The sequence below is a fragment of the Pan troglodytes genome, chromosome 19 (assembly GCF_028858775.2).
Source record: "Pan troglodytes isolate AG18354 chromosome 19, NHGRI_mPanTro3-v2.0_pri, whole genome shotgun sequence".
Taxonomy (NCBI): domain Eukaryota; kingdom Metazoa; phylum Chordata; class Mammalia; order Primates; family Hominidae; genus Pan; species Pan troglodytes.
In genome coordinates, this window is record NC_072417.2 from 29,529,435 (window position 1) to 29,556,921 (window position 27,487).

General features: G+C 56.8%; 1 protein-coding gene across 11 annotated transcripts in view; it reads left to right on the plus strand.

Annotated features, from left to right (window-relative positions):
- SRCIN1 (SRC kinase signaling inhibitor 1) overlaps positions 1-27,487 on the plus strand; it is a 77,051-nt gene that overhangs the window by 43,848 nt on the left and 5,716 nt on the right. For 7 of the 11 annotated variants that reach the window (XM_016931895.3, XM_024350345.3, XM_016931894.4 and 4 more), the window contains 15 exons: positions 313-406; positions 905-1,770; positions 2,757-2,900; positions 3,136-3,179; positions 3,461-3,648; positions 4,852-5,027; positions 10,415-10,545; positions 10,676-10,823; positions 11,138-11,384; positions 11,881-12,115; positions 14,060-14,214; positions 14,561-14,713; positions 15,389-15,511; positions 16,736-16,807; positions 17,809-18,690. In XM_016931895.3, the coding sequence (XP_016787384.1) occupies positions 313-406; positions 905-1,770; positions 2,757-2,900; positions 3,136-3,179; positions 3,461-3,648; positions 4,852-5,027; positions 10,415-10,545; positions 10,676-10,823; positions 11,138-11,384; positions 11,881-12,115; positions 14,060-14,214; positions 14,561-14,713; positions 15,389-15,511; positions 16,736-16,807; positions 17,809-18,459 (3,427 nt within the window). In that variant the 3' untranslated portion in view covers positions 18,460-18,690. Of the gene's footprint in view, positions 1-312; positions 407-904; positions 1,771-2,756; positions 2,901-3,135; positions 3,180-3,460; positions 3,649-4,851; positions 5,028-10,414; positions 10,546-10,675; positions 10,824-11,137; positions 11,385-11,880; positions 12,116-14,059; positions 14,215-14,560; positions 14,714-15,388; positions 15,512-16,735; positions 16,808-17,808; positions 18,691-19,298; positions 19,446-27,487 lie in introns of those variants that run through there. The other 4 variants (XM_016931898.4, XM_016931902.4, XM_016931904.4 and 1 more) reach the window with 2 other exon arrangements.

The following is a 27,487-nucleotide window of genomic DNA, read 5'->3' on the forward strand; positions in this document are numbered from 1 at the left end:
CCGACCTCAGCCTTTCCCCTCCCCTCCCAGAGCCCTACCGCCCCGCCCCCTTCCTCGGCCATCTCAGCGCCTCCCCCCCCCCTCTAAATCGTCCACCCCTGCTGGTTCCCTTTGCTTTGAGCTAACCTGAAAATGGCGCCGGAGGCCAGGAAGAGGCCGGGGTGGAGGCTGCTGGGCGTGTGTGCAGGCAGCCTGAGATGGGGCTCCCGGTGCCTCTGGCCACCCCTCTTCTCTAGGCCTGGAGTAGCCATCCCTTCTCATTGTGCACAGCTGGGGGATGGGTGGTGACCCCCGTCCCCCCGCCTCTCCCAGGGACATCCAGGACCGCAGTATTATCAAGATCTACAGAAAGGAGCCCCTCTACGCTGCCTTTCCTGGCTCACATCTCACCAACGGGGACCTCCGGGTATGGCTGGGCATGCCCAGGGCATTGGGGAGGCTGGGCACATGGGGTCCAGGGGAGTAGGGTCTGGGCAGTTGTCATCTGGAACCAGGGCCAGCTTTGGAGAAGACAGCATAGGGGCTGAGGGGTTAGGGAAGAGCCCCTGTCCCACCTGCCACTTTCCCCTCCATTCCGGGCCTGTCCACTCGGGATTTTGCTAACTTGCCTCCAGATATTCTAAGCCCTCTCTCAGGAGCCGGAGCCACCCCTTCCCCTTCTACTTCCCACCCCTCACGGTAGCTGAGCTGAGGGTTACCCCTCTGGTGCCTCTTCATCGGCCACCTTTTCCTCCATGCTAGGAACCCTGATGGGAAAGGGACCCTAGACGCAGCAGGATGGAGGGAGGGCAGAGAGCAGAAGGGACTTCCTAAGCGTCAGGGAGGAGATGCTGGCTCCTCAAGCAAGGGACAGGGGTGTCCTTGGTGACCAGCCCCGTGGGGTTCCGGGCTGTCTTCTGCGCAGAGAGAGATGGTGTACGCATCGCGGGAGTCCTCGCCCACGCGGCGCCTCAACAACCTGTCACCAGCGCCGCACCTGGCATCCGGCTCGCCGCCGCCGGGGCTGCCGTCGGGGCTGCCGTCCGGGCTGCAGTCCGGTTCGCCGTCGCGTTCGCGCCTATCGTACGCCGGGGGGCGCCCGCCTTCGTACGCCGGCAGCCCGGTGCACCACGCGGCCGAGAGGCTGGGAGGCGCCCCGGCCGCCCAGGGCGTCAGCCCCAGCCCCAGCGCCATCCTGGAGCGGCGCGACGTGAAGCCGGACGAGGACCTGGCGAGCAAGGCGGGCGGCATGGTGCTGGTGAAAGGCGAGGGTCTCTATGCTGACCCCTACGGGCTGCTGCACGAGGGCCGTCTGAGCCTGGCCGCGGCCGCCGGCGACCCGTTCGCCTACCCGGGCGCCGGCGGCCTCTACAAGCGCGGCTCGGTGCGCTCGCTCAGCACCTACTCGGCCGCCGCGCTGCAGTCCGATCTGGAGGACTCCCTGTACAAGGCGGCGGGCGGCGGCGGCCCGCTGTACGGCGACGGCTACGGCTTCCGCCTGCCGCCTTCGTCACCGCAGAAGCTGGCCGACGTGGCAGCACCCCCCGGAGGTCCCCCGCCACCGCACAGCCCCTACTCGGGGCCGCCCAGCCGCGGCTCGCCAGTGCGCCAGTCCTTCCGCAAGGACTCGGGCTCCTCGTCCGTCTTTGCCGAGAGTCCTGGAGGGAAGACCCGCAGCGCGGGGAGCGCCTCGACGGCCGGAGCTCCCCCTTCGGAGCTCTTCCCTGGGCCTGGGGAACGCTCGCTGGTTGGGTTCGGGCCGCCAGTGCCAGCCAAGGACACGGAGACCAGGTGAGGGACGTTAACCAGGCCTCAGGGACTGGGGGTGGGGGGTGCGCTGCGGAGAGGGTTCACAGCAGAGTCCGTGGCAGGTGTGTGTCCTGGACTGAGATCCTGGAGTCCTTTGGAGACCTTGAGTAGTCTTGAAGGGTCGCCAGAGAGCATCTTGGATGTGGCAGAGAGGGCATTGGAGAGACCAGCTTGCCATTTTCCTCCCATCCGCAAGACTGGAGGGGGTGGTTGAGAGGTCCCCAGACGAGGACTCTGGAGACTTGGGTTTGCATCCATTTTCTAAGCCTCGGTTTCCCCAACTGTAAAATTGAGGGGCTGAACCACTTTTAGTGGCTTTCCAGCTTAAGAGTTTGCAGCAGTGAGAGCTGTCCAGCACTGGGACAGCTGAAGTCCACTGGGGAGGAGGGTGCTGTTGAGAAATGGTGACGAGGAAAGGAGCACATTCGGGTACCTAGCCTCCAGGCTGAGGAGCCCCTGCCTATCGCTCGGTCCCCTCCTAAGGGTGCAGGGCTGGAGGAGGTAACCAGGGCAGTAGGTAATCTGCACCCTCAGGCAGCGCTGCTGAGCAGTGAAGAGAAGCCATTGGCCTTCACACAGCTCTTACGTGGCCTGTGTGGCAGGCGCTGCACAGGGTACTGTCAATGCCAAGCTGAGCAAACCCAGTTCCTGTCCTGGTCTAGTGGGGAGACACTCAGCATACCTCCACTTCCCTTGGGTGGCATGGAAGGAGGGGTTCCTCGGGGCCCCTGGGGTCTGTGGAATGGTTTGGGGGAGGGGTCAGGAGAAAGGCAGAGCAGGCAGGGGAAAGCATTGCCAGGCATGGAGAGATCAGCGTGCAGCCTTTAGGGAGGGAATGAAAGGTGAGATGGGAGGCTGTGGGCTTGATCCTTAGGCGTTGGGGCCCTTTGCGTTGTCTGTGTTTTGGCAGCCAGGTATGGGACGGTGTTTCTTCTGGTTACCAATCTTAGGAATGGGGGGCTGGGCAGGAGAGACCCTATGCTCAGAGGCGAGGTTGCCCAGACCCCCTTCCTCCCCAGGGAGCGCATGGAGGCCATGGAGAAGCAGATTGCCAGCCTCACAGGCCTGGTGCAGAGCGCCTTACTGCGAGGCTCTGAGCCTGAGACCCCCAGGTGAGGCCCCTCTCCCAACACCACTGCCAGGGCCTAGGGGTGGAGCAGGAGGAAGGGGAAATGGGCATCAGCTCTGCCAGTGTCTCACTGGGTGACCCTGGGTGAATCCCTTCCCTTCTCTGGGACTCCATCCTGAGATCGGAGAGCTGGAGGAGATGACATCCAAGGTTCCACCCAGCTCTGAAGGTCTGGGGCTGGCCTGGACCCCCTGATGGCTTTTTTCCCTGTGCCACAGCGAGAAGATTGAAGGCTCCAATGGAGCAGCCACCCCCTCAGCACGTGAGTGAACCTCCCCCTCCCCCATCCTTGTTCTCTCCGAGCCTGTTTTCTAATCTATAAAGTGGGGATTAAGCAATAGCTACATCACTGGCCTTAGCCCAAGAGGTCTTTTTCCTGGCACTTTGGTCCCCACCGTTAGGGCTGACCACTTGGGGCAGGTAGAGCCACGGGCTTCTCTGGCTACTGTGTGGGGTCGGAGAGTAGGGAGGACTTTGTCCCAGCCCAGTCCTTCCCAGGCTCACAGTTTGTTCACTTTCTCCCATCCTCATGGTCCTCTGCAGCCTGTGGGTCAGGCGGCCGGAGCAGCGGGGCCACCCCGGTGTCCGGCCCGCCCCCGCCCTCGGCCAGCAGCACCCCCGCAGGGCAGCCTACCGCCGTTAGCCGGCTGCAGATGCAGCTTCACCTGCGAGGCCTGCAGAACAGCGCCAGTGACTTGCGCGGCCAGCTCCAGCAGTTGCGCAAGCTCCAGGTACCGCCCCGTCCTGGGCCCCGCCCCACCAACGCCCACCTACTGGTAGAAGTCCCTTGCCGCAAGTCCCGCCCCATCCCCTACTACCTCATCCTTTTCCCAGAGCTTCCACGCCCGAGTCCTTCGCCGCTCACTGGTCTCTCTCCGAACCCTTTCTCCCCTTCCCCTTTCTTGAGCTTCCGCCCCCTCGCTGAACCTCCACTTCCTCACCAAGGCCTTATCCCTCGCCCGTGACCCCCTCATTGAGCCCTCCTTCTCCTTCCCTGAGTCCCCATCGCCCTCCTGGAGCCCCAGTCACCCACTGAGCCCCTCCGTCGTCAGTATCCCTCGGGGCAGTTCCAGTTCCTTCCTGCCCTGCATCCCTTTCCCTGAGTCAGCGAGAGCCCTTCCCCCAAGTCCTCTCAGCTCCTCCCTCCTGAGCCCCAACAGTCTCCCCGGCCCTGCTTGGCAGATGGTCCCACCTGTCAGGAGCTTGGCATCGCCGAGTGCGCTCCTCAAGTAGGCCCAGGGCCCGTCAGGTGAGGATAATTAGCAGAGACAGGCTGGGGAGGGGGCAGAGAATTGCCATCTGGGCAACGGGTAAGATCTTGCCCACCCCCGCCATTCAGGCTTGGAACAGGGTTGGATCGATCATCAACTTAGTCTTCCTGTCCCAGCCATAGAAGCTCTATCAAATGCCAGCGCTTGAGTCCTTCATTCCAGTCCCGTCCCCATTCCGGGATGATGGAAGCCATAGCCATGCGGTCGCACTGTCGGCAGGGACCTACATAGGGCTACACCCTGTCCCGCAAATATTCCCAACCCCTTCTCCTGCCTCATATTCCCCAGAACTTAACCTTGCCCTCCTCCCCCTGCAATACCACCCCTGCTCGCGGCCACAGCCATGCAGCTGCCCCTTTGCATGGCCCATTTTAACGCTCCCCTCTCCACGATCCCCATCCGTTCTCCTCCTGCCTCTGTTCTTCCCCAGAACTTAGCCCTCTGCCCCTGCCCTTCGCCATCCCGCCCCTGCCCTTCGCCATCCCGCCCCTGCCCTTCGCCATCCCACCCCTTCGCTGCTGCCTGAGGCGGAGCCAAGCAGCCGCTTCTTCTGCAGAGCCCCGCCCTGGATTGGGCAGTCCTCTACCCGCCTTCTCCCGGCCCTTCCCCTGCCGCGCGGCTCCGCTCCCCCCACCCGGGTCCATCCGTCCGTGCGTCCCGCAGCTACAGAACCAGGAGTCGGTGCGCGCGCTGCTGAAGCGCACGGAGGCAGAGCTGAGCATGCGCGTGTCGGAGGCGGCGCGGCGGCAGGAGGACCCGCTGCAGCGGCAGCGCACCCTGGTGGAAGAGGAACGGCTGCGCTATCTCAACGACGAGGAGCTTATTACCCAGCAGCTCAAGTGAGGCTGGGCCCGCGGCGGAGGGAGGGGTGGGGGTGCGGCTGGAGTGACCCGCAACCTGGTTTCCCTGGGAGGCGCAGCTCCCTTCCCTCTGAGTCACAGGTGGCGTTGGTCTGTTCTGAAGCCTGATTTCGTTCTCCTCTGGCCTGATTTCACTGTGACCCACAAACCTTTGACCGGCTGGCATTATTCCTGATTTCTTTTTTCTGGCTTGATGCCTGCTTTTGCTATGGTCTTGCTTCATAATGATCCACACTCAGGCTTCCTGTGGCCTGCAGCTTCACTGTCATGTGGCCAGCTGCCTGATTTCCCTCTGCCCTCTGCCTACTTTCATTTTGGCCTGTGACCCGTGCAAAGTGACCCTTGGGTAGTGAGTTCAGGTGCAGCGTTCAGGTGCCGCCACTGCTCCAGCCTGGCGCTGACCAGCCATCATTGGAGATCCGATTCCCTGATCTCTGAGTCCAGATATAGCCAAGGAAAACCCACCTTCCTTCCTAGTGCAGCTGGAACAGGGCTGTAGTGTTTTCAGAAGGAAGGAGGAATCGCGAACACTCTGCCTCCGCAAGCTTAGGCATGGAGGGGTTAACAGAAGACAGTCTTCTGATCCAAATTTAGCAAATGGCTGTCTGGCCAACCATTCCATTGTCTGGCACCTTTGAAGGGAGACGCTGCCTTTCAGTGTCCATTCAGGGAGTGAGCACCCCCACCCTGCTTTCCCTCGCCAGTGATAAGGATCTGAGACAGAGGCCCTGCTCCTTCCTGTGGGCCCTCTCTTGGTGACACAGGGCACTAGGGGACCTGGAGTCCAGTGCCAGCACTGAGGGGCTGAGTGATTAGGGCAGTTCCTACCCCTCTCTGTGCCCCAGTGTCCTCATCTGTACCCAGCATTAAGTTTTTCACCTCTCTTTTCAAAAAGGGGTTGAGTTGTACTGGCCAGTGACTCCGGGAGCCAGGAGAGGCTGCTCCTTGGAGCCCAGCTTCCTCACTAAGTCATAAATGAGCCTCTTGCAACGGGCTCCTTGAGATGGGTTGCTGCTCCTCAGCCTGAGGCCCACATAGCCTAGTGGTACATGTGCATTTTAGCAAGGCCCAAGGCAACAATTCCCATGACACCATGTGGCTGAAATAGGGTAAGGGGCCACCCCATCACTCTGGGTGTGATAACTTAGTGAGGACTCCAGCCAGATCTCCAAGCAGACTGGCAGGTGTCATCTCTCCTCACCCAGGGAATTCCATTTCTCCAGATTTTCTATCCTTTCCTTGTCCCTTTTCATTCAGCCCAGAGGAGGGGGGTTGGAATTTTCAAAAGCAACTTTACCGAGACATTAAAGGAAAATTAAAGGAGATCTAAAAGCACAGAGCCAGAAGATACGAAAGGAGAGATTTATGCTACCGTCATTATAAGTGTTTGGTCCTTGGCTCCCTGAAGGCCTTGGTTCTCCAGGAACACAGACTCCCCACCCCCTGCCCCATTATCAAACCCATTACTCAGAGAGCTTGGGACCTGCATTACTGTTTCTGGCAGGATTCTCCATCCTCCTGAAAGGGGACTCCTGCTTCTTCTGGGTTGGGCAGATACTGGGCTCCAACCTGGCCATGAAGGCCCTCCCTGCCCAGCTCCCATAGCCTTCCCAGGCTTTAACCCTGCAGCCCCCCTGCCCCACACTCTGGCTGTAGCTCGTGGTTACTCCAGGAGCTTACGCTTACTCTTGCTCCAATTTGCTATACCACTTCCTCTTTCCTGGCAACTTGCTGGAAGTTAAAACTGGTTCTGTTTCATTCAACTTGACTCACTCACCTGCCCATCTAGCCCAGCACTTAAGGTCTGTCTGGGCACTGCCTTTAGGTGCAGCCTCTGCTGACTGAGACCTTTTAGGTCCTGGAATCCACCTTTGCCTAACCCAGGTCCAGCTTTGTAGGTATGCCACCTGTGCCGTGACGCGGAGCCCCATGCTTGGAAGGGCCCCATGCTTGGTGTAATGCTCTGCTGTTGCCATCTTGAAATTCTTAATAATTTTTAAACTAGAGGTAACATTTTCATTTTGCATTGGGCCCCATAAATTATTTAGCTGGTTCCATTTTGACTCTCCCCTCTTGACCCCTCCAGGACTAAACCTGGGCTTGGAAAGCCTAGCCACATTTTAATCCAGTGTCTAGACTAGCTGGCCTGGGACTCATTTGCAGAGCTTGCCCAGGTTAGAGGCCCCCCAACTTTGGCAGATTGGATGATCAGAACATCAAGTTGCCGATTGAGCTTAGGGAGGCCTAGTCTCTCCTGCCTAAGAATTGCAGTGTTGTCATCTCCTGAAGGCTTATTTGAGTCCTTTACATGAGAGTCTCTTCCCCCTCTGAGTGATGTTTGGGAGTGACCATTTTATAAAACTGGCACAGCCTGGACCAGTCAAGTGTCACACATATGAGCAGGGGAATTGTTCTTTCCCATGTGGTAGAGCGAGGGCTGGGCTAGGACAGTGTATGGATTGGGGGCAGCATGGCTGATGTTGGTCTAGTGTGAAAATGAGATGCAGCAGAACCAATGGCTGATGTCAGATGTGAGTAGATCCCACTTTGCTGCAAAATAGCTGTATGACCTTGAACTAACTAGTTAATCTCTTTGAATATCTGAATATCTTTTTTTCCTTTTTTTTAAATGCCAGAGTCTTAGGATAGCTAATTAATTGGGGTAGCTTCCTATAACAAATAAGCTCCCAAATTGTTTAATAATTCAAAAGTAATAAACATATCTTTCTCATGGAACAGTATTGGGTGGGTTAGGCGGGTGGCTCTTCTCCATGCAGTCATTCAGGGACCCAGGCTGATGGAGGTTCTGCCATCTTCAACATGTGTTTTCCAAGATCGCCCAGAGAGTTTCCAACCAATGAAAAAGGAGAAAGGAGCATGGAGGACCTTACATGGGAGGTTTTTGTGAGCCAGGTCTGGAAGCAGCATGTATCCCTTCCACTCATCTTCCATTGGGTAGACTTCAGTTAAATGGCCACTTATCATTGCAAGGGAGGCTGGGATGTGTAGTCTAGGCTCTGAGCCACTGTTTGTCTGTGTATAAGCTGGAGATAATAACTGTTCCCACCTCCAGGATTTGTTTTGAGGGTTAATTAAAGTAATGAAAGCCAAGGCCTGAGTGTGGCACCTGGCATACAGTAAGTGCGTAATACAGGATAGCTCTTTAACTGGTAGTGTTGCTGAGTCACAAGCTTTTGCCCTTGACTTCAACCCAGTCTGTCTTTTCACCTGCTAGTTGGATGAAGATGTGTAAGGCGTGCTGATAAGATTTGCTGATGACACAGAGCTTTAAGGGAGAGCAAATCTGTTGGATGGTAGAACTGAAATTCAAAAGTTGTTTGCCCCTGGATTGAGCTGAAATCCAACAATGGGATTTGACAGGAATATATATAAAGTCCCGCACGTGAGTCAGGGATGTCAGCAACTCAAGTACAGAACTGAGATGACTTACCTGGGCAGCAGTTCCTTCTCTCCCTTGTTCATTCATTCCACAATTATTTCCCAGACATCTACTCTGCACCAGGCACCATGCCAGGTGCTAGAAACCGGAGATGAATCTGGAAGACATGGTCTTTGCCTGCCTGGGGTTAGTAGTCCAGAAGGCTGCACAACCCAGCCAACAGGAGCTTCAGCGGTTTGGAGGGCAGGAAGCAGACCCAACAGCCGCAAGGGGAGGGGCTGGAGGACAGCTTCCCATTGAGACCTGTGGATCAGTGGGAGTTAGCACGTGTGTGTGCCTGTATGTGTATGGGTGAATGGAATATTCTAGGCAGAGAAAACAGCATTATAAAGAGCCAGAGAGGACAGCACATGTAGCACCTCAGAGCAGGTCTGAAGGGCTCTAAGCAGAAGCCAGATGAGACGAGGGTTACAGCAGCACGGAAAACAAGAGCAGTTCCCAGGCACTGAGCCCTTTGCCACGTGCTTTCCCGTCTGCATTAGCTCATCCAATCCACCTGATGGCCCCCATGAAGGGGGAACTCTTTTTTTTTTTTTTTTTTTTTTTTTTTTGAGACAGAGTCCCACTCTGTTCCCCAGGCTGGAGTGCAGTGGCATGATCTCGGCTCACTGCAACCTCCGCCTCCTGGGTTCAAGTGATTCTCCTGCCTCAGCCTCCCAAGTAGCTGGGATTACAGCCGCACGCCACCATGGCCAGCAAATTTTTGTATATTTAGTAAAGACAGGGTTTCGCCATATTGGCCAGTTGGTCTCGAACCCCTGACCTCAGGTGATCAGCCCACCTCGGCCTCCCAAAGTGCTGGGGTTATAGGCTTGAACCACCATGCCTAGCGGGGAGCTCTTACCATCCCTATTTTTTGGACGAGGAGGTTGAAGTCCAGAGATATTAGGTAACTTGCCCAAGATCTCTCCTCTGGCAAGGGCAGAGTGAGGATTGGAGCTTGGATCAGTCTGACTCTAGAACCAAGTTTTCAACTACCACCTTCCTGCCCTTCTTGGCTGCATTGAAAAGTTTGGATGTTAGGCCTCAGGATGATGGGATCCATTTAGCGTTCAATGGCACAAGTGATGACCTGATCTGATTTACAATTTAGAAGAATGTAGGGTCTCAAATGACACAAGTTCAGCATATAGTAGCTGAAAATCTAACTCAGCTTTGGCCCTCAGGAAAGAGGCTGTGTGGCTGGATCATGTGAGAGAAGGGCAATGGACATGGCAGTTTCCCCCGAGACAAGAGACCTCCCCAGGGGCACGTGCTCTGCCTCTGGTTCTTTGAAAGGCAACTAAGTTCTCTCTGCTTCCTTGGCAGAATAGAATCAGGGGATGCAAGTTACAATGAGAGATACTCGGGCAGATATTGCTGAGGGTCAGAGCTTCCAAGGGGGCAGATGGTGCAGGGCACCTCTTAGGGAGCGCTTCTGAAGTCTCCTCATCTCTGAGATTTGGCATTGCAGATTTTACTTGAGTATGTGGCCTGATGGCTGGCTTTTATGTTTGTTTGCTTTTGAGACAAGGTCTCCCTCTGTCACTCAGGCTAGAGTGCAGTGGCACAATCACGGCTCACTGCAGCCTCAACCTCCTGGGCTCAAGTGATTCCCCCTGCCTTAGCCTCCCGAGTAGCTGGGACTACAGGCACCTGCCACTACATCCAGCTAATTATTTTATTTTTTTGTAGCGATGAGGTCTCCCTATGTTGCCCAGGCTGGTCTTGAACTCCTGGGCTCAAGTGATCCGCCTGCCTCAGCCTCCCAAAGTACTGAGATTACGGGCGTGAGCCACGGTGCCCAGCCTCCTGCTTTTACTTTCGATCCAACTGGTGGCCTGATTTCTTTCCAGTTGCCCAATTTCAGGGGGCTGGGCTGGCATCTCAGGCCAAAAGGGCTGAAAGGGTCTCTCTGTGGCTGCAGTGACCTGGAGAAATCGGTGGAGAAGATCCAGAGGGACGTGTCCCACAACCACCGGCTGGTGCCCGGCCCTGAGCTGGAGGAGAAGGCACTGGTGCTGAAGCAGCTCGGGGAGACGCTGACAGAGCTCAAGGGTGGGTCTGGGGCCTGCGAATGCAGCACGTTGTTCAGGGTGGGGAAGTCTGCCATACTCCAGCCACCATCCTCTCCTCCCAGTCTGTGGTGCTCCCTCTGGCCCCAGCTCATGCCTTCCTGTCTCCTCAGCTCACTTCCCGGGCCTGCAGAGCAAGATGCGGGTGGTGCTGCGTGTGGAGGTGGAGGCGGTGAAGTTCCTGAAGGAGGAGCCCCAGCGCCTGGATGGGCTCCTCAAGCGCTGCCGCGGGGTCACGGACACGCTGGCCCAGATCCGAAGGTCATTCTGTCCCTGACCTCTGATTTCCCATGGGGTCACACACCGGGCCCAGACCCATAGGTCATACTGAACCCTTACCCCAACTCCCCCAAAGGTCACTGGCGTGCCGACTGGACTGGCACCTCAGCTCTGCCCTGTGACCCCTGCATGCTGTAGACCTGGCTTCCTCTTATACCAGGGGCAGTCACTCCTCCCCAGGCCCTCCCACAGCATCCCAGAGCCTGCCTCCCACCCCACCTCCCTCAGAGCAGCCTTCCTGCAGAAGGGTCACCACCTGCTGGCCTCACAGCTGCTCCCAACTCTCCCAACCCCAGGCAAGTTGATGAGGGTGTGTGGCCACCCCCCAACAATCTCCTGAGTCAGTCCCCCAAGAAGGTGGCGGCAGAGACTGACTTCAACAAGAGTGTGGACTTCGAAATGCCACCCCCCAGCCCCCCGCTGAACCTGCATGAGCTGAGCGGGCCAGCTGAAGGAGCCTCTCTTACCCCCAAGGGGGGCAACCCCACCAAAGGCCTGGACACTCCTGGCAAGAGAAGCGTGGACAAAGCTGTGTCTGTTGAGGTGCTGGGGCCAGGGATTGTGGGTGGGGCCATGAGCCAGGTTCACACATTCTTACGACCATCCTTCCTAGAGTGGGGAGTGCCAATCCTGTGGGTCTTTTTCCTTGGGGGAGGAGGGCCAGTGCCCTAATGGAAGCCTAAGAAGCATAATGAGGGTGACATTAGCCCTCCTAGACAGAAAGCGTATTATAAAGCTACAATAATCAAAGCAGTATGATGTTTGCCCAAGAATAGACTATGTAGTCAGTGAAACAATAGAATGCCCAGAAATAGATCTAAGTTTATCACGAATGTAGTATATAATGAGGGTGGCATTCCTACCCATGGGGATGCCATGTGATACCCACGAGAAGTCAAAGGGTCTTCCTGGAGGTGGGATCAAATATGAGGCTTCGTTTTCTATTCCTTGCCTACGTGGCTTGGGGGAGGAGGCTGAGGCCCCAGAGGTCCTGGAGCAGGAGAGCTACCTCAATCCTGACTCCTGGCTCCCTGTTAAGGCTGCAGAGCGAGACTGGGAGGAGAAGCGGGCAGCCCTGACCCAGTACAGTGCCAAGGACATCAACCGGCTGCTGGAAGAGACACAGGCAGAGCTGCTCAAGGCCATCCCTGACCTGGACTGTGCCAGCAAGGCCCATCCAGGCCCGGCCCCCACTCCAGATCACAAGCCCCCCAAGGCCCCCCACGGCCAGAAGGCAGCCCCCCGAACGGAGCCCAGTGGGAGGAGGGGCTCAGGTATGGGGAGTAGTAGGGCTGGTAAGGAGCCCAGCGTGGGGGAGTGCCCTCCTCAGGAGCCCAGGCTGATGGGGGAGGCACTGGGGTCTCAAGATCATTGTGGTTGGGCTGCCACACAAGGGAGGCCCTGGGACATCAGCTGCCACTAAAGGGAGACTGGGACCCAGAAGGACAGGGCAAGCTGGACTCCATCCCGGCATTTCCCACTGTCCTGGGAAGGGAGCCACTGAGAGGACCAGGCAGGGAGCAAGTCCAGGCAGAGTCATCCGCCTCCACGACTTGGCTGGGCGCATGCCCCAAACCAGGCTGTGTTGAGGGCGGGTTGAGCGCTGATACTGCTGATACTGACACAGTTCCCATGGTCCCCAGCCTGAGTCACGGTCCCGGGAGTGGCAGAAATCCAGACCAGAAGTGGCAGTCATCATTCCTTCATTTTATTCATTCCTGCAATGCATATTTGTTAAGTACCTACTGTGTGCTAGGTGCTGGAGATACGGAAATAAGACAGGGCTTGCTTTAAAAGAGCTCAAAATTTAGTGGGGGGAATAACACTGACATTTGTGTTTATCAAGCACTTACTCTGTGATAAGAACTGTTCCATTGCTTTTAATGTAGTCATCCTTATAATTTTATTTTTATTTTTTATTTATTTATTGTTTTTGAGACGGGGTCTGTCTCTGTCGCCCAGGCTGGAGTGCAGTGGCGCTATCTTGGCTCACTACAAGCTCCGCCTCCTGGGTTCTCGCCATTCTCCTGCCTCAGCCTCCCGAGTAGCTGGGACTACAGGCGCCTGCACCACGCCCGGCTAATTTTTTTGTATTTTTAGTAGAGATGGGGTCTCACCGCGTTAGCCAGGATGGTCTCGATCTCCTGACCTCGTGATCCGCCCACCTTGGCCTCCCAAAGTGCTGGGATTACAGACTTGAGCCACCACGCCCGGCCTCATCCTTATAATTGTATAACAAGCTCAGGAGGCAGATATGGTAGTTATTCCCATTTTACAGAGAAGGACATAGGCTCAAAATGATTAAGAAATCTGTGCCGGACCATGCCTAGTATGTAAACCAGAAATAGAATGCAAGTGCTAAATGTAATAGCAGAGGTGAATGCCGGTACTGTGCAGTCCTGGCGGAGGCCCTAGGAGGGCAGGAAGGCTTCCCTAAAGATGTGACTTTTCACTGAAGTCTTGCAAATGAGTGGGCACTTCCCTAGCCAGTGAGAGCGGGTACTCCAGGGTGAGGGAACAGCATGTGCAAACGCCTGGAGGTGTGTGTGTGGCATGGCCTGAACAGGGTCCAACCTGGGGAGCAGCAAGCAGAGCTGAGGCTGAAAGCTTGGCAGGTGCAGAGGTGCTGGCCTAAGGAGCTTGGACATGGTTTGGGGTGATGGGGAGCCACTGCAAGATCAAAGGCAGGGGAATGGTTAGAGTGACCTCTCTGCAGGTTACCCCGGAAGCAGGGCTGGAGGACAAATTGGGGGAGAGGAGAGCCCAGTGGGAGGGGCCAGGATCCCTGGAGGAGAGATGGAGAGCTGAGCCGAGGCAAGGGTGAGGGGCAGTGGGAAGGAGGTGGTTAGAGCAGCGCCTCTCTAACTTGAATGTGTGTCCGTCACCCCAGGATCTGTTCAACCAGATCCTGGTTTAGCAGCCCAGAGGTGGGGCCTGAGCTGCAGTTCTGACAAGCTTCCAGGCGCTGCCAGTGCTGCTGGTCCACAGACAACACTTGGAGTAGCAAGAGTGCTGTCAGGAGAGGGATAGGGCTTGGGGCTTGTGTGCCGGAGAGGTAAGAGAAGGAGGGGCCCTGTGTTCTTGCCCCCAGGCTTTCCTCTCACCTCCTCCTGGTCCTCCCTGGAGGAAGAAGCAAGGTTTATCCCCTTCAAGTTAGATGTAGTGCACTGACTCCAAGGTTGTAGGCCTGCTGACCCCCAGCCCCTTGGTGCCTGCAGATGAGTTGACAGTGCCCCGATACCGCACAGAGAAGCCCTCCAAGTCGCCCCCACCGCCCCCTCCCCGCCGGAGCTTCCCCTCCTCCCATGGCCTGACCACCACACGTACCGGAGAGGTGGTGGTCACCAGCAAGAAGGACTCGGCCTTCATCAAGGTACCACTCCCACCTCAGACAGAGGGCCAGGGGACTGAGTTAGGATGAAGCCTCAGATGACTTCTGGAGGCCCTCTGGGGTGGGAAAGAGACCCCTTTCTCAGAGAACATGGAAGGAAAGAGGGAGTGGCCGGTGGCGACTTTGTCCTGCTAGTTTGGGATTCTAGGTATGTGTATTTGCCTTAATTCCATGCCAGGCCCCTGTCTGTTGAGGGACACCCTGGCAGGGGTGTAGCAGCAGAAGTAGCAGACGAGAAGCTGGGGTGCATGGGCGATGGGGCCTGGGAGGTGAGCTGGTGCTGAAGTGGGGCAGAGCCTGGCCTTGACAGGAGTCCCGGGCCTTGCAGAAGGCTGAGTCCGAGGAGCTGGAGGTGCAGAAGCCCCAGGTGAAGCTGCGCCGGGCTGTGTCTGAGGTGGCCCGCCCGGCCTCCACACCACCCATCATGGCCTCGGCCATCAAGGACGAGGATGACGAGGATCGCATCATCGCAGAGCTAGAGGTAGGTCAGGGCACACCTGGCCCCCAAGGTCTCAGCCAGGCCCCCTTCCCTCCCAGGCTGCCCCCCAGGCCAGGTGACAGGATGAGGCAGAAGATGGGCTCTCGGGCTCCCTGCGGAGCGCTGGCTGTTCAGACCCCAGCCTTTTGCCTCCATTTCTTCTCCACTGTGAAATGAGGGGTGGGGGTCTAAAGTCTTCTCTCCTTGCAGGTTTGAGTTTTTTAACTGTAGTCTCTGAGTCCCCCCAAGTATCCCCAGACCTCCTGCACTCTGAAAGTCCCGTATCCGAAGATTCTGAGATCACCGAGTTTGGAGATCCCCATCCCCCAGTGTTCCGAGATCAGCTCATGCTTGAGACCCCCATACTTGAGTATTCTGAGGACAGAGCTCTGAGACTCTCATACCCCATGGCTCGACTCTCCCAGCAGTGTCAGTCACCACACTCAAGCGTTCTCAGCCACCCCCAGCCCCAGTGTGGGAGACCTGGACTACCAGGGCTCTGAGGTGACCAGATGAGGGCAGAGAGGGCTGGCGGCTATGGCAAGGGACCAAGGGGTGAGGCTGGGGGCCGATGCCATCCCAGGCCACCCTCCCCAAGGGTGCCGGGGCCACAGGCCAGCACCCCCATCCTCCCTAGTGCCCCCTCCTCCAAACCTGCCCCCACCTTCTGCTCCCCAGGTGTTTGAGAGAAGCTCAGTGTCTTCCCTCCCCCCCACGCCCCGCCGCCAGCTGATCCCCACCTTGCTGTCCCCCCAGGACCTGGGGCCCCCCGGGGGCTCAGCCCCAGGCCCTACACGGAAGGTAACGGGGCTGCTCCCACTTCTCACAGCTCTCTCTCTGCCTGTGCCCCCACAGCTTCCTCTCCTCACCTCCCACGCTAACCCGCTAAAACGCCAGTCACCATCCCAAGTCCCACCATGGCCACAGCCACTGCCACAGCATTACATGTGGACTCACCCCTCCCCCACTCCAAGGACAGGCGCATAACCCTTCCTCCCCGCTGCTTGCTGGGGGGCTCCCTGAGACTCCAGCAGCCTGGGTGTCAGGTGGCCCCTTGTGTCTGCATTTTCTCACGGGCTTGCTGATGGAGGCCTGAGTATTTTGTTCTGGTTCGCAGTTTGAGCTTAGGTCTGGCCCGAAGGCTGAGTGTGGCCAAGATTGGAGTTTGGATCTTGCTCACAAGATGACTTTGGATCCAGCTCAAAATCTGACCTTGTCCTGAGCCCTTGCCTAGCCCCCACCTCCATCTTCGCTGCTCTGCTGCCTGTGCCGGGGAGGGGCTCTGTTTTTCCCCTAGAATCTATGCCTTGCACTGGGGGCCAGGACACCACAGGGGTAGGCTCATCTACAGCCTTACTAGCCCGAGGGCCTACGATGCTCTCTTGGACAGAGAGCCTGGAATGGAAGAAAGCTATGCCATTCCTTGGCTGCTGGTTCTTTTGGCATTGGGAAATTCTTCCTTCTCTCTGTCAGTCCTTGCTGCTGTCCTGCTGCACTTATTTCCTCTTTATTCTTTCCTGGGAATTTGGGGGTGAACCTGCTGTCTGCACCCTACCCCTGGGGACTGTGCTTGGGGAGGAGGGGAGGGGGAAGGTCTGGGAATCTCTCTCTCTCTGCCAGGTCAGGTTGAGGCAGGGGGGCCTCTGCTCTGGAGAAGGAGAGCCTCCCGTGTGCACACACTCCCTATCTGGGGCTCCCTGGCCCACAGTGGGCTCTGTGCTGGTGGCCACCTGATTTCTGGCCTGGCTGGAGGCCTGTTGGCGCTTTGGTTTCCTGGCGGGGGAGGAGCAGAGGGGCATCAGATAGTGGACAGTGCCTTCTGCTGGGCAGAGGATGGGCACAGAGCAGTGCAAGGAACCTCTAGGATGAGCTGTATGGAAGGGGCGCCTCCTGGGCTGGCCATGCCCTTGGCACTTTGGCCCCTCCCATCCAAGCCCTGCCCCTTTCCGGCTCTGGGAGCCCATCCTGAGGGGCCCAGTGGACAAGGCCTTTTGCCCCTGGCCGACCCTCTGCATCCTGCGGCAGCATCGGGCAATGGAGCCGGGCGAGCGTGAGGTTGCCCTCTCTGCCTTCCCAGTCAGCACCCCCCACTTCCAGGTAAGCAGGTGGCAAGGCTGGGTGGGTTCCTTTGGGAGGGGGTGGTTGGGGGTCCCTGCTGCCCCCTCCCATCTCCCCACGGCTCCCTTTAGTGGAAGGAGCACTGGCCTTGGAGTCAGACTACCTGGGTTCAAATCCAGGCTCTGCCACTAACTAGCTGTGGGTGGGTGGCCTTGGGTGAAGTGTGTTACCTCTCTCGCCCTGGTGAGAGCAGCAGTCACTTCCCGGGTTAAGGTAGGCACTGAAGGTGAGGAAGGGTGTGACGGCACCTGGCACAAGCCTGGTGCTCAGAGTTAGACCAGGATTCACTCACATCGGGGAGTGGTACTTGGGGCTTCCCTCTGTGCCCTCACCGAGGCCAGGGCCAGGGATGCTGGCACCGGAGCAGGTGCCCAAGGGAGCTTTGCCCAAGTGTGTGTGCCACAGAGGATTTGTCAGGGGGCAAGCCCCACCCCTTCTAGCTGTGAAGCTCTTGGGGAGAGCACACAAAGTTGGGGTAGACCAGAAGTCTCTGGTTTGAGATGCCAGAGGCTGACATGTTGTCTCTGCCCACATGGGGCCAAAGGTCTCGGCCATTCCATTCATTTCAACAAATAGCTAATATTTATGAAGCACTCACAACATGCCCAGCAAGCTCACTTCATCCTCCACCGGCCCCACCTTGGTGTCGAGTCATTGCACAGATGGGCACACTCATAGGAGCAACCCTGAGCCCGGCTCCCAGAGGCTCACATGGGTGGTGTAAAGTAAATGTGTGCCTGCCCTGGCCAAACCGGCACCTTTACTGGAAAGTAGGAGGCCACAGGGTATGGTGGGAAAGACCTGAATTCTGGTCCCAATTTTGCCTCCAACTTACTGGGTAGCCTCTGTCAGGACCCTCCCTGCCTCAGTTTTCCCATCTGTAAAAGAAAGGGGCTAGGCTCACCTAACTGTAACACCCATTTTAGCTTGGGGTTTGGTTGTAGGAATCACACTCTTCCTCATCTTCCTTCTCCCCGCAGGCTGCCCCAGGTCCCAGGGCCTTCTGCGTCCCAAGGATCATCTTGACAGAGTGTGCCCCCAACCCTCCCTCCCCGCCAGAGGCCAGACTTGAGGAACTGGGACCCAGGACAGATCCCACCCCAAGACCTCAGACCCTGGCTGACAGCACGAGGGGCTGGGATGGTCCACAGGCCCCACCAGGGGTAGTGGGGGAGACTTCTGGGCCAAGGAGCAGCTTCATGCCCCGGAAGGAGGGGGCAGCTCTGAAGAGACTGGGTAGAGGAGGCAGCAGCCTAGAGGATGGAGGAGCCAGGGTACAGTGTCCTCAGGGACCAGCCCAGGATGGGACTCCAGAGACCTCTACTGCTGACACCTACCCAGAGGAGATCCTCAAGGACTCTGGACATGATGCCCAAACCTGCAGTAGGGAGCATCAGGGCCAGGCTGCTGCCAACTCAGGCCGCACCACGTGGGGCGCCACTGCCCAGCAGATGGACAGCTTGGAGGAGACGCTCCGGGAGCTGGAAGCCACCCTGAGCAACATGGGCACAGGCCCTGCCATGGGGTCCCCTGGCAGCCCCCCACCCCTACCCCTCCGCCCCCAGGTGGCTGCCCGCTTTTCATCCTCCTCTGCTGCCTTCCTCCTCCATTTCCAGAGTCAGACAGAGTAGGGGGCAGCAGAAATGCCAGGCCAGCCCCCTCCTCCCACCGGCCTTCTCTCAGCTCTTACCACTCTCCTGGGAGCCTGGTGCCAGAGCAGGGTTTGCAGGCAGAGTCCAGGGGAGGCTGGGAAGCCGGCCTACCCAGGGGCCGGCCAATCCCCAGCCTTGGCAAGAACCAGGGCCTCCCCCTTCTGCTCTGTATCTGTAAACCAACAAATAAAGTTCTCTCCCCACCTTCCATCCCCATGCTCCCCTCCCCCTCCTGTCTCTGATTCTCTGTCTCTGTCATCTCTCTGCTTGCGCCTCTGGATCCCCAGTGCCCCGTGGGCAGGCCTGGTACTTGGGGAGGTTCATGGGAGCCAAGCTTGCCCATCCCTAGGGAGACCTCACCTGCATCCTCCCCTTAGGAGGAGGATGTGGGCCTGGGGCTGCCCCTCTGCTCTGTGTGCCATTATAGAGAGCCCCTTGCTGGCATGTACACCCAGGTCCAGATGGTGCCCCTTGCCGGGAGTGGGGTTGCTGCTGGGGACCCTCACTTTAGCAGAGGCTCCCCAAGGAGGGCATCAGCTGCCCCTGAGCTATTCAAGGAAGCCACCGAAGAGCTCTCCCTCAAGAGCTGTTGGGAAACTGGCTTGGGCCCCACCCCTCTCCTGCAGGGAGACCATAAGTGGGGACTCAGAGGGTGGACCTGGGTTCTGGACTTGGGTGTGGAGCCAGAGAGGGGTCTCCAGGTCTCAAAGGGCCCCACTGAGGAGGTCCCAGCCCCGAGACCCCACCCAGTGCTAGGGTTCCTGTGTGATTCACCCCATGTGGACTCTGCAACTGCAACCCTGTTCCTCTTCCTGCAGAGTGGCGGAGGCAGTGTACCACCCATGAAGGTGGTGACTCCGGGGGCCTCTCGGCTGAAGGCGGCCCAGGGCCAGGCGGGCAGCCCCGACAAAAGCAAACATGGCAAGCAGAGGGCCGAGTACATGCGGATCCAGGCCCAGCAGCAGGTGAGGGCGGGGACTGTGGGGGCCACCCAGGCCCGCTCTGCTGCATGCCGGGCCCCTGCCCCACTGGGCATCTCCTGCCCCTGCTCCCGTGACCAGCTTTCCCAACCTCTGCCCAGACAGACCTTCCCTGCCAGGACTGCCCCACCCACCCCCTGAACCGTCTTCTCCCTCCTCCTCCCGATCCCGGAGCTTTGGATCTAGATTAGCACATGAGTTCTCAACCAGGCACCTCCCCTCTCAGGAGTTCCCTCACTCAGACACAGAGAAGACTCTCCAGCTGCCACTGCTGGCTCCTGGAGGAGGGGCGAGCGAGCGAGTTTGTGACTCCAGCAGCCCCAGCGTCTGGGTCCCTTCTCAGGCCTGGCCTACCCTGGGGTGCAGAAGGGGGATTTTGTGGCCCTCTGCTTCCTGCCACTCTGTTCTCTCTCCGCTTCCCTCTCCCTCTTCCCAGGGCTCCGCCTGCTATTCAGGGCCCCACTCTCATCCTGGTCTCCCTCTTAGCTCTTAGGCCACCCCTAGCCAAGGGAGAAGCCAACTTTGCATCTGCTTTTCAGCCTTGTGTTTGGGTTTCAGTGGGGTCACCTCCCGTCTTTGCAAGGTTGGGTGGGGACAGGGCGAGGCACTTTGGCCCTCAGGAAGGGTAGGGGTGCAGCAGGAATTGCAGGGATGCCGCAATCTCTTTCAGGTCTAATGAGCAGGCGCGGAGGCTGTGTGGAGAGTGGACACACCTCACCCGTGGGTGTTTACTGCCCCTGTGGCCTGGTCAGAGGCTGCAGGGTGGCTCCTGGACCCAGATGTTGTGAGAGACCCTTAGTGCACTCGTTTGATTTAGTTAATATTTATGAGCAGCTCCTGTATGACAGGCCCATTCTGGGTGTGAGGGTGGGGGCTGTGATATGTCCAGATGCTCTCACTTAAAGAAGGTTCTAGACTCAGAGGCAAGACATTAGAGAAGGTTCTAGACTCAGAGGCAAGAGGTTAGAGATGGATGAGTCCATCTCTTTTTCAGATGAGGGGGCAGCTCAGAGAAGGAGAGGGGCTTCCCAAAGGTGCACAGCAAGGTGGCATCACAGCCAGGATCGGGACCTAGGAATCTTGGAACCCTTCCCTGCACTGGCCCTGGGACAGCCCTGGGCACCCAAGGCCCTGCCTCCCTACTGGCTCCCAGGAGAATTTCTCAAAAAGCAGCCCTCCAGCCCCCCGCAGCCTCTCCACAGCTCCCACCTGCCTCCTCATGGCCCCCAGACACCTTGCGAGCCCCACCTCCAGATCTTTTTCCTGCCACTGCCAGGGATGAGTTCCCCTTGTCCTGTCCGGGCTGGACCCTCCTGGGTGCCCAGCAGAGCAGCTGACACTGACAGAGCTTTCGCTGGGGCCAGGCATGCGCATTATCTCATCTCACACTCACCACACTGAGGAAGGTCTATTACCCCCATGTGACGGGGGCGGAAACTGAGGCTTAATCCAAGGCCACACGGCTAGCAAGTGGGGGGCAGGACACAAGTCCAGACTGCCTCCCTCCCCACCACAAAGTGCTTCAGCCTCTCCAGCAGCCCCTTCCCTCAGCTCTAATGATGTTGCACTGTTTCCCACCCTAGTCCCTCCCTCCCCAGAGCCCAGCTCCTCGGCTGTGGTGTCAGCCTCATGTCTTTATGGCCCAGCCTCCACCCCATCTCCGGGGTTGCCTGGGTCTCCAGTGACATCGAGATGGGCTCTTTCCACCCCCCTCCCCCACTGCTCTGCAGCATGTGGCCTTGTAGACCCCCCCACACCTGCATAGGGCTGTGCAGACCCTCTGTTCCTCAGCATCCTCTCCCCAGCCTCCACCTGGAGCCTCTGGACTCCTTTCTGGGTGACTTCCTCTATTTTTTGAGACGGAGTCTTGCTCTGTCTCCCAGGCTGGAGTCCAGTGGTGTGATCTCAGCTCACTGCAGCCTCCGCCTGCTGGGTTCAAGTGATTCTCATGCCTCAGCCTCCCGAGCAGCTGAGACTACAGGCTAATTACCACACTGGCTAATTTTTGTATTTTTAGTAGAGACGGGGTTTCACCATGTTGGCCAGGCTGGTCTCAAACTCCTGAGCTCAGGTGATCCTCCCACCTCAGCCTCCCAAAGTGCTGGGATTACAGGCGTGAGCCATTGCACTCCTTTGCCTGCCTTTTCCCTTCCTGAGCCCCACTCCTCAGCCTCTTCTCCACACACCATGCCTTCCTCTCCTCAGGCACCAGGCACTGCTTAGTCCCTGCCCCCACCCAGGTCTCCATTCTGAGCTCCAGTCACCCACACACGCTTCCCCGGGCATCCCCAGGCTCCTCGCACGCGTGTGTCCAGACATAATGCTCCCCCGACCATGCTGCCCCAGCCTGTACGAGGCTGCCCCAGCTGCTGTCTCCCTCAGGAAGGGTCGCCCACCCCCAGCCTTCCCAAGCCCCTCCGTGCCCCTGTCTTACTTCCAGTGCTCCAGTAGCCTTTCTTATAAACATGGCTTCTTTCTTGTAAAGTAATAAATGTTTACAGTGGAAATTTTATTTTATTTTATTTTATTTTATTTTATTTTATTTTATTTTATTTTTTTGAGGCAGAGTCTCACACTGTCACCCGGGCTGGAGTGCAATGGTGCGATCCCAGCTCACTGCAACCTCTGCCTCCTGGGTTCAAGGGATTCTCCTGTCTCAGCCTCCCAAGTAGCTGGGATTACAAGCGCCCACCACCAAGCCCGGCTAAATTTTTGCATTTTGAGTAGAGATGGGGTTTCACCATATTGGCCAGACTGGTCTTGAACTCCTGACCTCGTGATCCACCCGCCTCAGCCTTCCAAACTGCTGGGATTACAGGTGTGAGCCACCGCCACCGGCCTCCCTGTGGAAATTTTCAACAGTAAAGTATAGAGAAGCAGGGGAAAACCATCGATGTCTCACTACCAACATGCACGGTCTTCTAAGATCTCCTTGTGACTTCTGTCACCTCTAACTGATTTCCCAAGACCTGGGGGTGGGGAGGGAACTTTGTAAAATGCAGATTTGATTGTCTCTGTGTGTGTCACACACACACACACACACACCCCTGCCAGCTTAAAATCCCTGCCCCGGCCCCTGGCAGATGATAAACCCAAATCCTTCATGTGCGGCCCAGGGCCCTTCACAGCAGCCTCAGCTCACCCTGCCCCTCCACCCACACCCTCGGTGTGCTCCAGCCATGCGGGTCCCTGGTGGGACACGATCCACACTAGCTCAGCCTGTGGCCTTGGTCAAAGCCCTCTGTCTTCTCAGGCCCTTTCTTCGTCTGTACAATGGGGACAGAAGTATCCAGCCTGGTCCTGAGCTCACATAATGCCAGGTACAGGAGAGAGCTTGGAACACCACAGTGAGCTCTACGGTGGCCGGCGGGGGCGGGGACTGGGGGGGCGGTGCCCAAGGCCTCTCCTTCATCCAGTGAGTCCAAGCTGTCTTTGACAATGTTGAGATGGAGGGGACTAGAAGTGCTGGGATCAGGGACACAGAAATTGGGAGTAAGAAAGTTCTAAGATGGAGGTGCATTGCAGCAGTGCCTGACCCCACAGAGTAGTCAGAGGAAGTGACTGAGGAGAAGCCCGTGAATGTTGTGCTTAAGATCCCAGGGAGGGACGGGAGCCAGGTTCCCAGGCGTGCAAGGATCAAGGCTTTGTGTAGACCTGAAGCTATGGACACCCCCTCTTCTATTAGGGCTAAGAAATTTGCTGAACAACTGCTTATCTTCTCAGATGGCTGAAATGAAGATACTTTTTTTTTTTTTTTTTTTTTTTTTTGAGATGGAGTCTCGCTCTGTTGCCCAGGTTGGAGTCCAGTGGCATGATCTCGGCTCACGGCAACCTCTGCCTCCCGGGTTCAAGCGATTCTCCTGCTTCAGCCTCCTGAGTAGCTGGGATTACAGGTGTGTGTCACCACGCCCGGCTAATTTTTGTATTTTTAGTAGAGGTGGGGTTTCACCATGTTGACCAGGCTGGTCTTGAACTCCTGACCTCAAGTGATCCGCCTGCCTCAGCCTCCCAAAGTGCTGGGAGCCATTGCGTCCGGCCCCAGATGAAGAGACTTTAATGAAAGGACGACACCAGAGGATTGAGGGAGAAAACAAGGGATGCCGAGGTACCCATGGACATCTCAGAGCAGGAGGCTGTGACTCCCTGGGGGAAGGGCAGTGGGGCAGGTGTTTAGCGAGTTCCAGAGGGCGGGAGCAGCAGAGCTGTGCTGTGGAGGGCACAGCTGCTGCCTGTGACACAGCTCCCAGGAGGGAGAGAGCAGGGATGGAACTTCACCCCACCTACCTCTCTCTCACCCTGCCACAGACCCCACTGGCCAAACCCAACCAGAGTCCAGTCAGCAAAGGAGTGACCAGGATCAGCCTCTCAGGGTACAGAGCAGGGCAGAAATTAGTTCTGGGAGGGCAGGGGCAGTGGCTCACGCCTGTAATCCCCACTTTGGGAGGCTAAGACAGGAGGATCACTCGAGGCCAGGAGTTCGAGACCAGCCTGGGCAACATACGTGAGCCCCCCCCCCCATAATTGGTTCCGGGGTATGGAGAGGCAAGTGAAAGATAGCATACCTGTTAGGTACCAAGTTTACAACTTTATACCTTAAAGTAAATCTGTGTTGTCACAGCTGCATCCCCACAGCACCTAGAATAGTGCTTGGCATACGTAGGCACTCAGTAAATATTTGTTGAGTGAATGAGCGAATGAGTTTGCCACCAATCAGGCCCCATCCAGGTGGAAACAGCCAAAGCAAATCTGAAAGGTTAAAATGACAATCGCTATAATGGCTACCATTTGTTGCATGTGTACTGAGGGTGTTGGGCGCCGGGTCTTACACCCTGTTGGCATCATCTCGTCATGTGCATCTGGTGCTGTGGGGCCTGTTATCCGTTTGCAGGTGAGGACATGAAGGCACAGAGAGATATGCGATTAGGGTCACATGGTTAAAAAGTGGCAGAGCTGGGACTTAAACCCAAGTTTGCCTGCTACAAATTCTGCTGTCTTAGTGCTGGATTCTGTTGCCCTGCCAGGGAGCATAACCTCGTGGGTGTGAGCAAGCCTCGATGAGATCGCGCTTGTGACGAGAATTCTAGAAGGTGATACGTTAACAAAAAATGAAGGTCGAATAGATCAATAAAGCAACACTGGGCCTCACGTGTATCAGTGAGAATGCTTTCAGCTGCAAGGAACAGGAACCCTGATTCAAAATGGATAAATAAGGAAAGGTATTCTGTAACCAAGAAGGCTGGAAGCAGGGGGGATTCCAGGGTTGGTGAATTTAGCAGCTTGAGGATATCAGGACCCAAGTTTCTTTGCATTTGGTCCCACTGTCATTTTTATTATTTTATTATTATTATTATTATTATTTTTTGAGACGGAGTCTCACTCTGTCACCCAGGCTGGAGTGCAGTGGCGCAACTTTGGCTCACTGCAACCTCCGCCTCCTGGGTTCAAGCGATTCTCCTGCCTCAGCCTCCCTAGTAGCTGGGATTACAGGTGCCCACAACCACGCCTGGCTAATTTTTGTATTTTCAGTAGAGACAGGGTTTCACCATGTTGGTCAGGCTGGTCTCGAACTCCTGACCTCCTGATTCGCCCGCCTCAGCCTCCCAGTGCTGGGATTACAGGTGTGAGCCACCACACCCGGCCTATTTTATTTTTATTTTTATTTATTTATTTATTTATTTTGAGATGGAGTCTCGCTCTGTCACCCAGGCTGGAGTGCAGTGGCACAATCTCAGCTCACTGCAACCTTTGCCTCCTGGGTTCAAGCAGTTCTCCTGCCTCAGCCTCCCGAGTAGCTGGGATTACAGGTGCCTGCCACTGCCCCCAGCTAATTTTTGTATTTTTAGTAAAGATGGGGTTTCACCATGTTGGCCAGGCTGGCCTTGAACTCCCGACCTTGTGATCCACCCACCTCAGCCTCCCAAAGTGCTGGGATTACAGGTGTGAACCACCGTGACTGGCCTTATTTTTTTTTTCTTTTCTTTTTTTTTTTGACACGGAGTCTAGCTCTGTTGCCCAGGCTGGAGTGCAGTGGTGCGATCTCTGCTCACTGCAAGCTCTGCCTCCTGGGTTCACGCCATTCTCCTGCCTCACCCTCCTGAGTAGCTGGGATTACAGGTGCCCGCCACCACGCCTGGCTCATTTTTCGTATTTTTAGTAGAGACAGGGTTTCACCCTGTTAGCCAGGATGGTCTCGATCTCCTGACCTCATGATCCGCCCGCCTCGGCCTCCCAAAGTGCTGGGATTACAGGCATGAGCCACAGAGCCCAGTCTTATTATTATTATTTTTGAGATAGGGTCTTACTCTGTCACCCAGGCAGTGGCATGATCTCTGCTCACTGCAGCCTCAACCTCTCCAAGCTCAATCCATCCTCCCGCCTCAGCCTTCCAAGTAGCTGGACTGCAGGTGGCGCCATCACGCCTCACTAATTTTTTGTATTTTTGATAGAGATGGGGTTTTGTCACATTGCCCAGGCTGGTCTCAAACTCCTGACCTCAGGTGATCCACCCACCTAAGCTTCCCAAAGTGCTGGGATTACAGGCATGAGCCACCAAGCCCGGCTTCACACAGCTGTTTTTATTTATTTATTTAATTTTTTTTTGAGAGAGTCTCTCGCTCTGTCACCCAGGCTGGAGTGCAGTGGTGTGATCTCGGCTCACTGCAACCTCCACCTCCCTGATTCAAGCGATCTTCCTGCCTCAGCCTCCCAGGTAGCTGGGACTACAGGCGCACGCCACCACGCCTGGTTAATTTTTGTAATTTTTGGTAGAGTTGGCGTTTCACTGTGTTGGCCAGGCTGGTCTCAAACTCCTGGCCTCAAGTGATCTGACCGCCTAGGCCTCCCAAAGTGCTGGGATTACAGGCATGAGCCCGGCCTCACACAGCTGTTTATAGAAGCTGGAGAATCTTTCCCAGAAGCCTCCAACAGACCACACCTCTTATCTCACTGCCCATTCCTAAATCAGTCACTGGCAAGGAGAAAGGAATTTCTCCAATTGCCATAGATTTTGTCATGATCCCCACATCCCCCACTCTGGGCTGGGGAAAGCCCAGCTTCTCCTGATGGTTCAATACCTGATCCAGGCAGGGCTTGGCAAGGAAGGAGGTCATGGGGGCTAGGGAGGGTGGCCCTGGGAATGGCCCTGGAGGTGGAGTCAGCGGGGTCTGTAGAGTCAAGAGGTTCCACACTTGTCTGGACATCTGGGCGTCAGAGTGTGAAGGGCCTCGGGAACATGGAGCCGGCGAGAGCAGGTGGCCGGCTCTGATCCCCAGGCAAGAGGGAGGTGTGCAGGGTGGTGCCCTCTGGGACCAGCTCAGTGCTCCATGCCTCCCCCAGCTGAAAGCTGGACATGTGTGAGGTTTCTGCCTTGCCACGAAGGTAACAAAGTTCTGCTTCTCTGGACATAATTGGAACCAGCAGGGGAGGATGATGGGTGAAAGGAAATGACAGGAACCTTCAGAGACAGCAGCTGTGTCACCTGAGAAGGGTTAGCAGCACAGGCTGGGGTCACCGGGCACAGCTGGACGTGCTCCCTCAACTTCAGGAGAGTGGATTGTGGACGGTGTGTCCAGAGTCTCCCGGGAGGGAAGATGACCCGAGAGGATTTTAGAAAGCACATGTTGCAGAAGTGGTCTCCATGAAGAAGCGGGACGGGGATGAGGCATCCCCGTAAACTGGTGAAGCTGGATGTCTAAAGGTCTTGCACTGGCTGTTGGGGGGAGAAGGGGTACCTCAACTGGGTGAAGGCACATCACCTGCCTGAATACAGAAGCCAGGTGGTGGTGCCGGAAGACAAGTGTTCCCAAGACCAAAACTTGGAATAGAATGAGGCTCTTGAAAAATGCTGAAGGGGTAGGAGCAGAAAAAGCAGCTTTTACCTAGAAAGATCAGTTCAGAGGGAAAAGGACAACCGGGGAGAATCAGCACCTTGCTGGGGGACATGGTGAGGTGTGAAGAGACATCAGGGGGAACTGGGCAGTGCTTCCCTCCCACCTGGCTTTGGGGGAAAGAACTTTAAATGGGAAAGG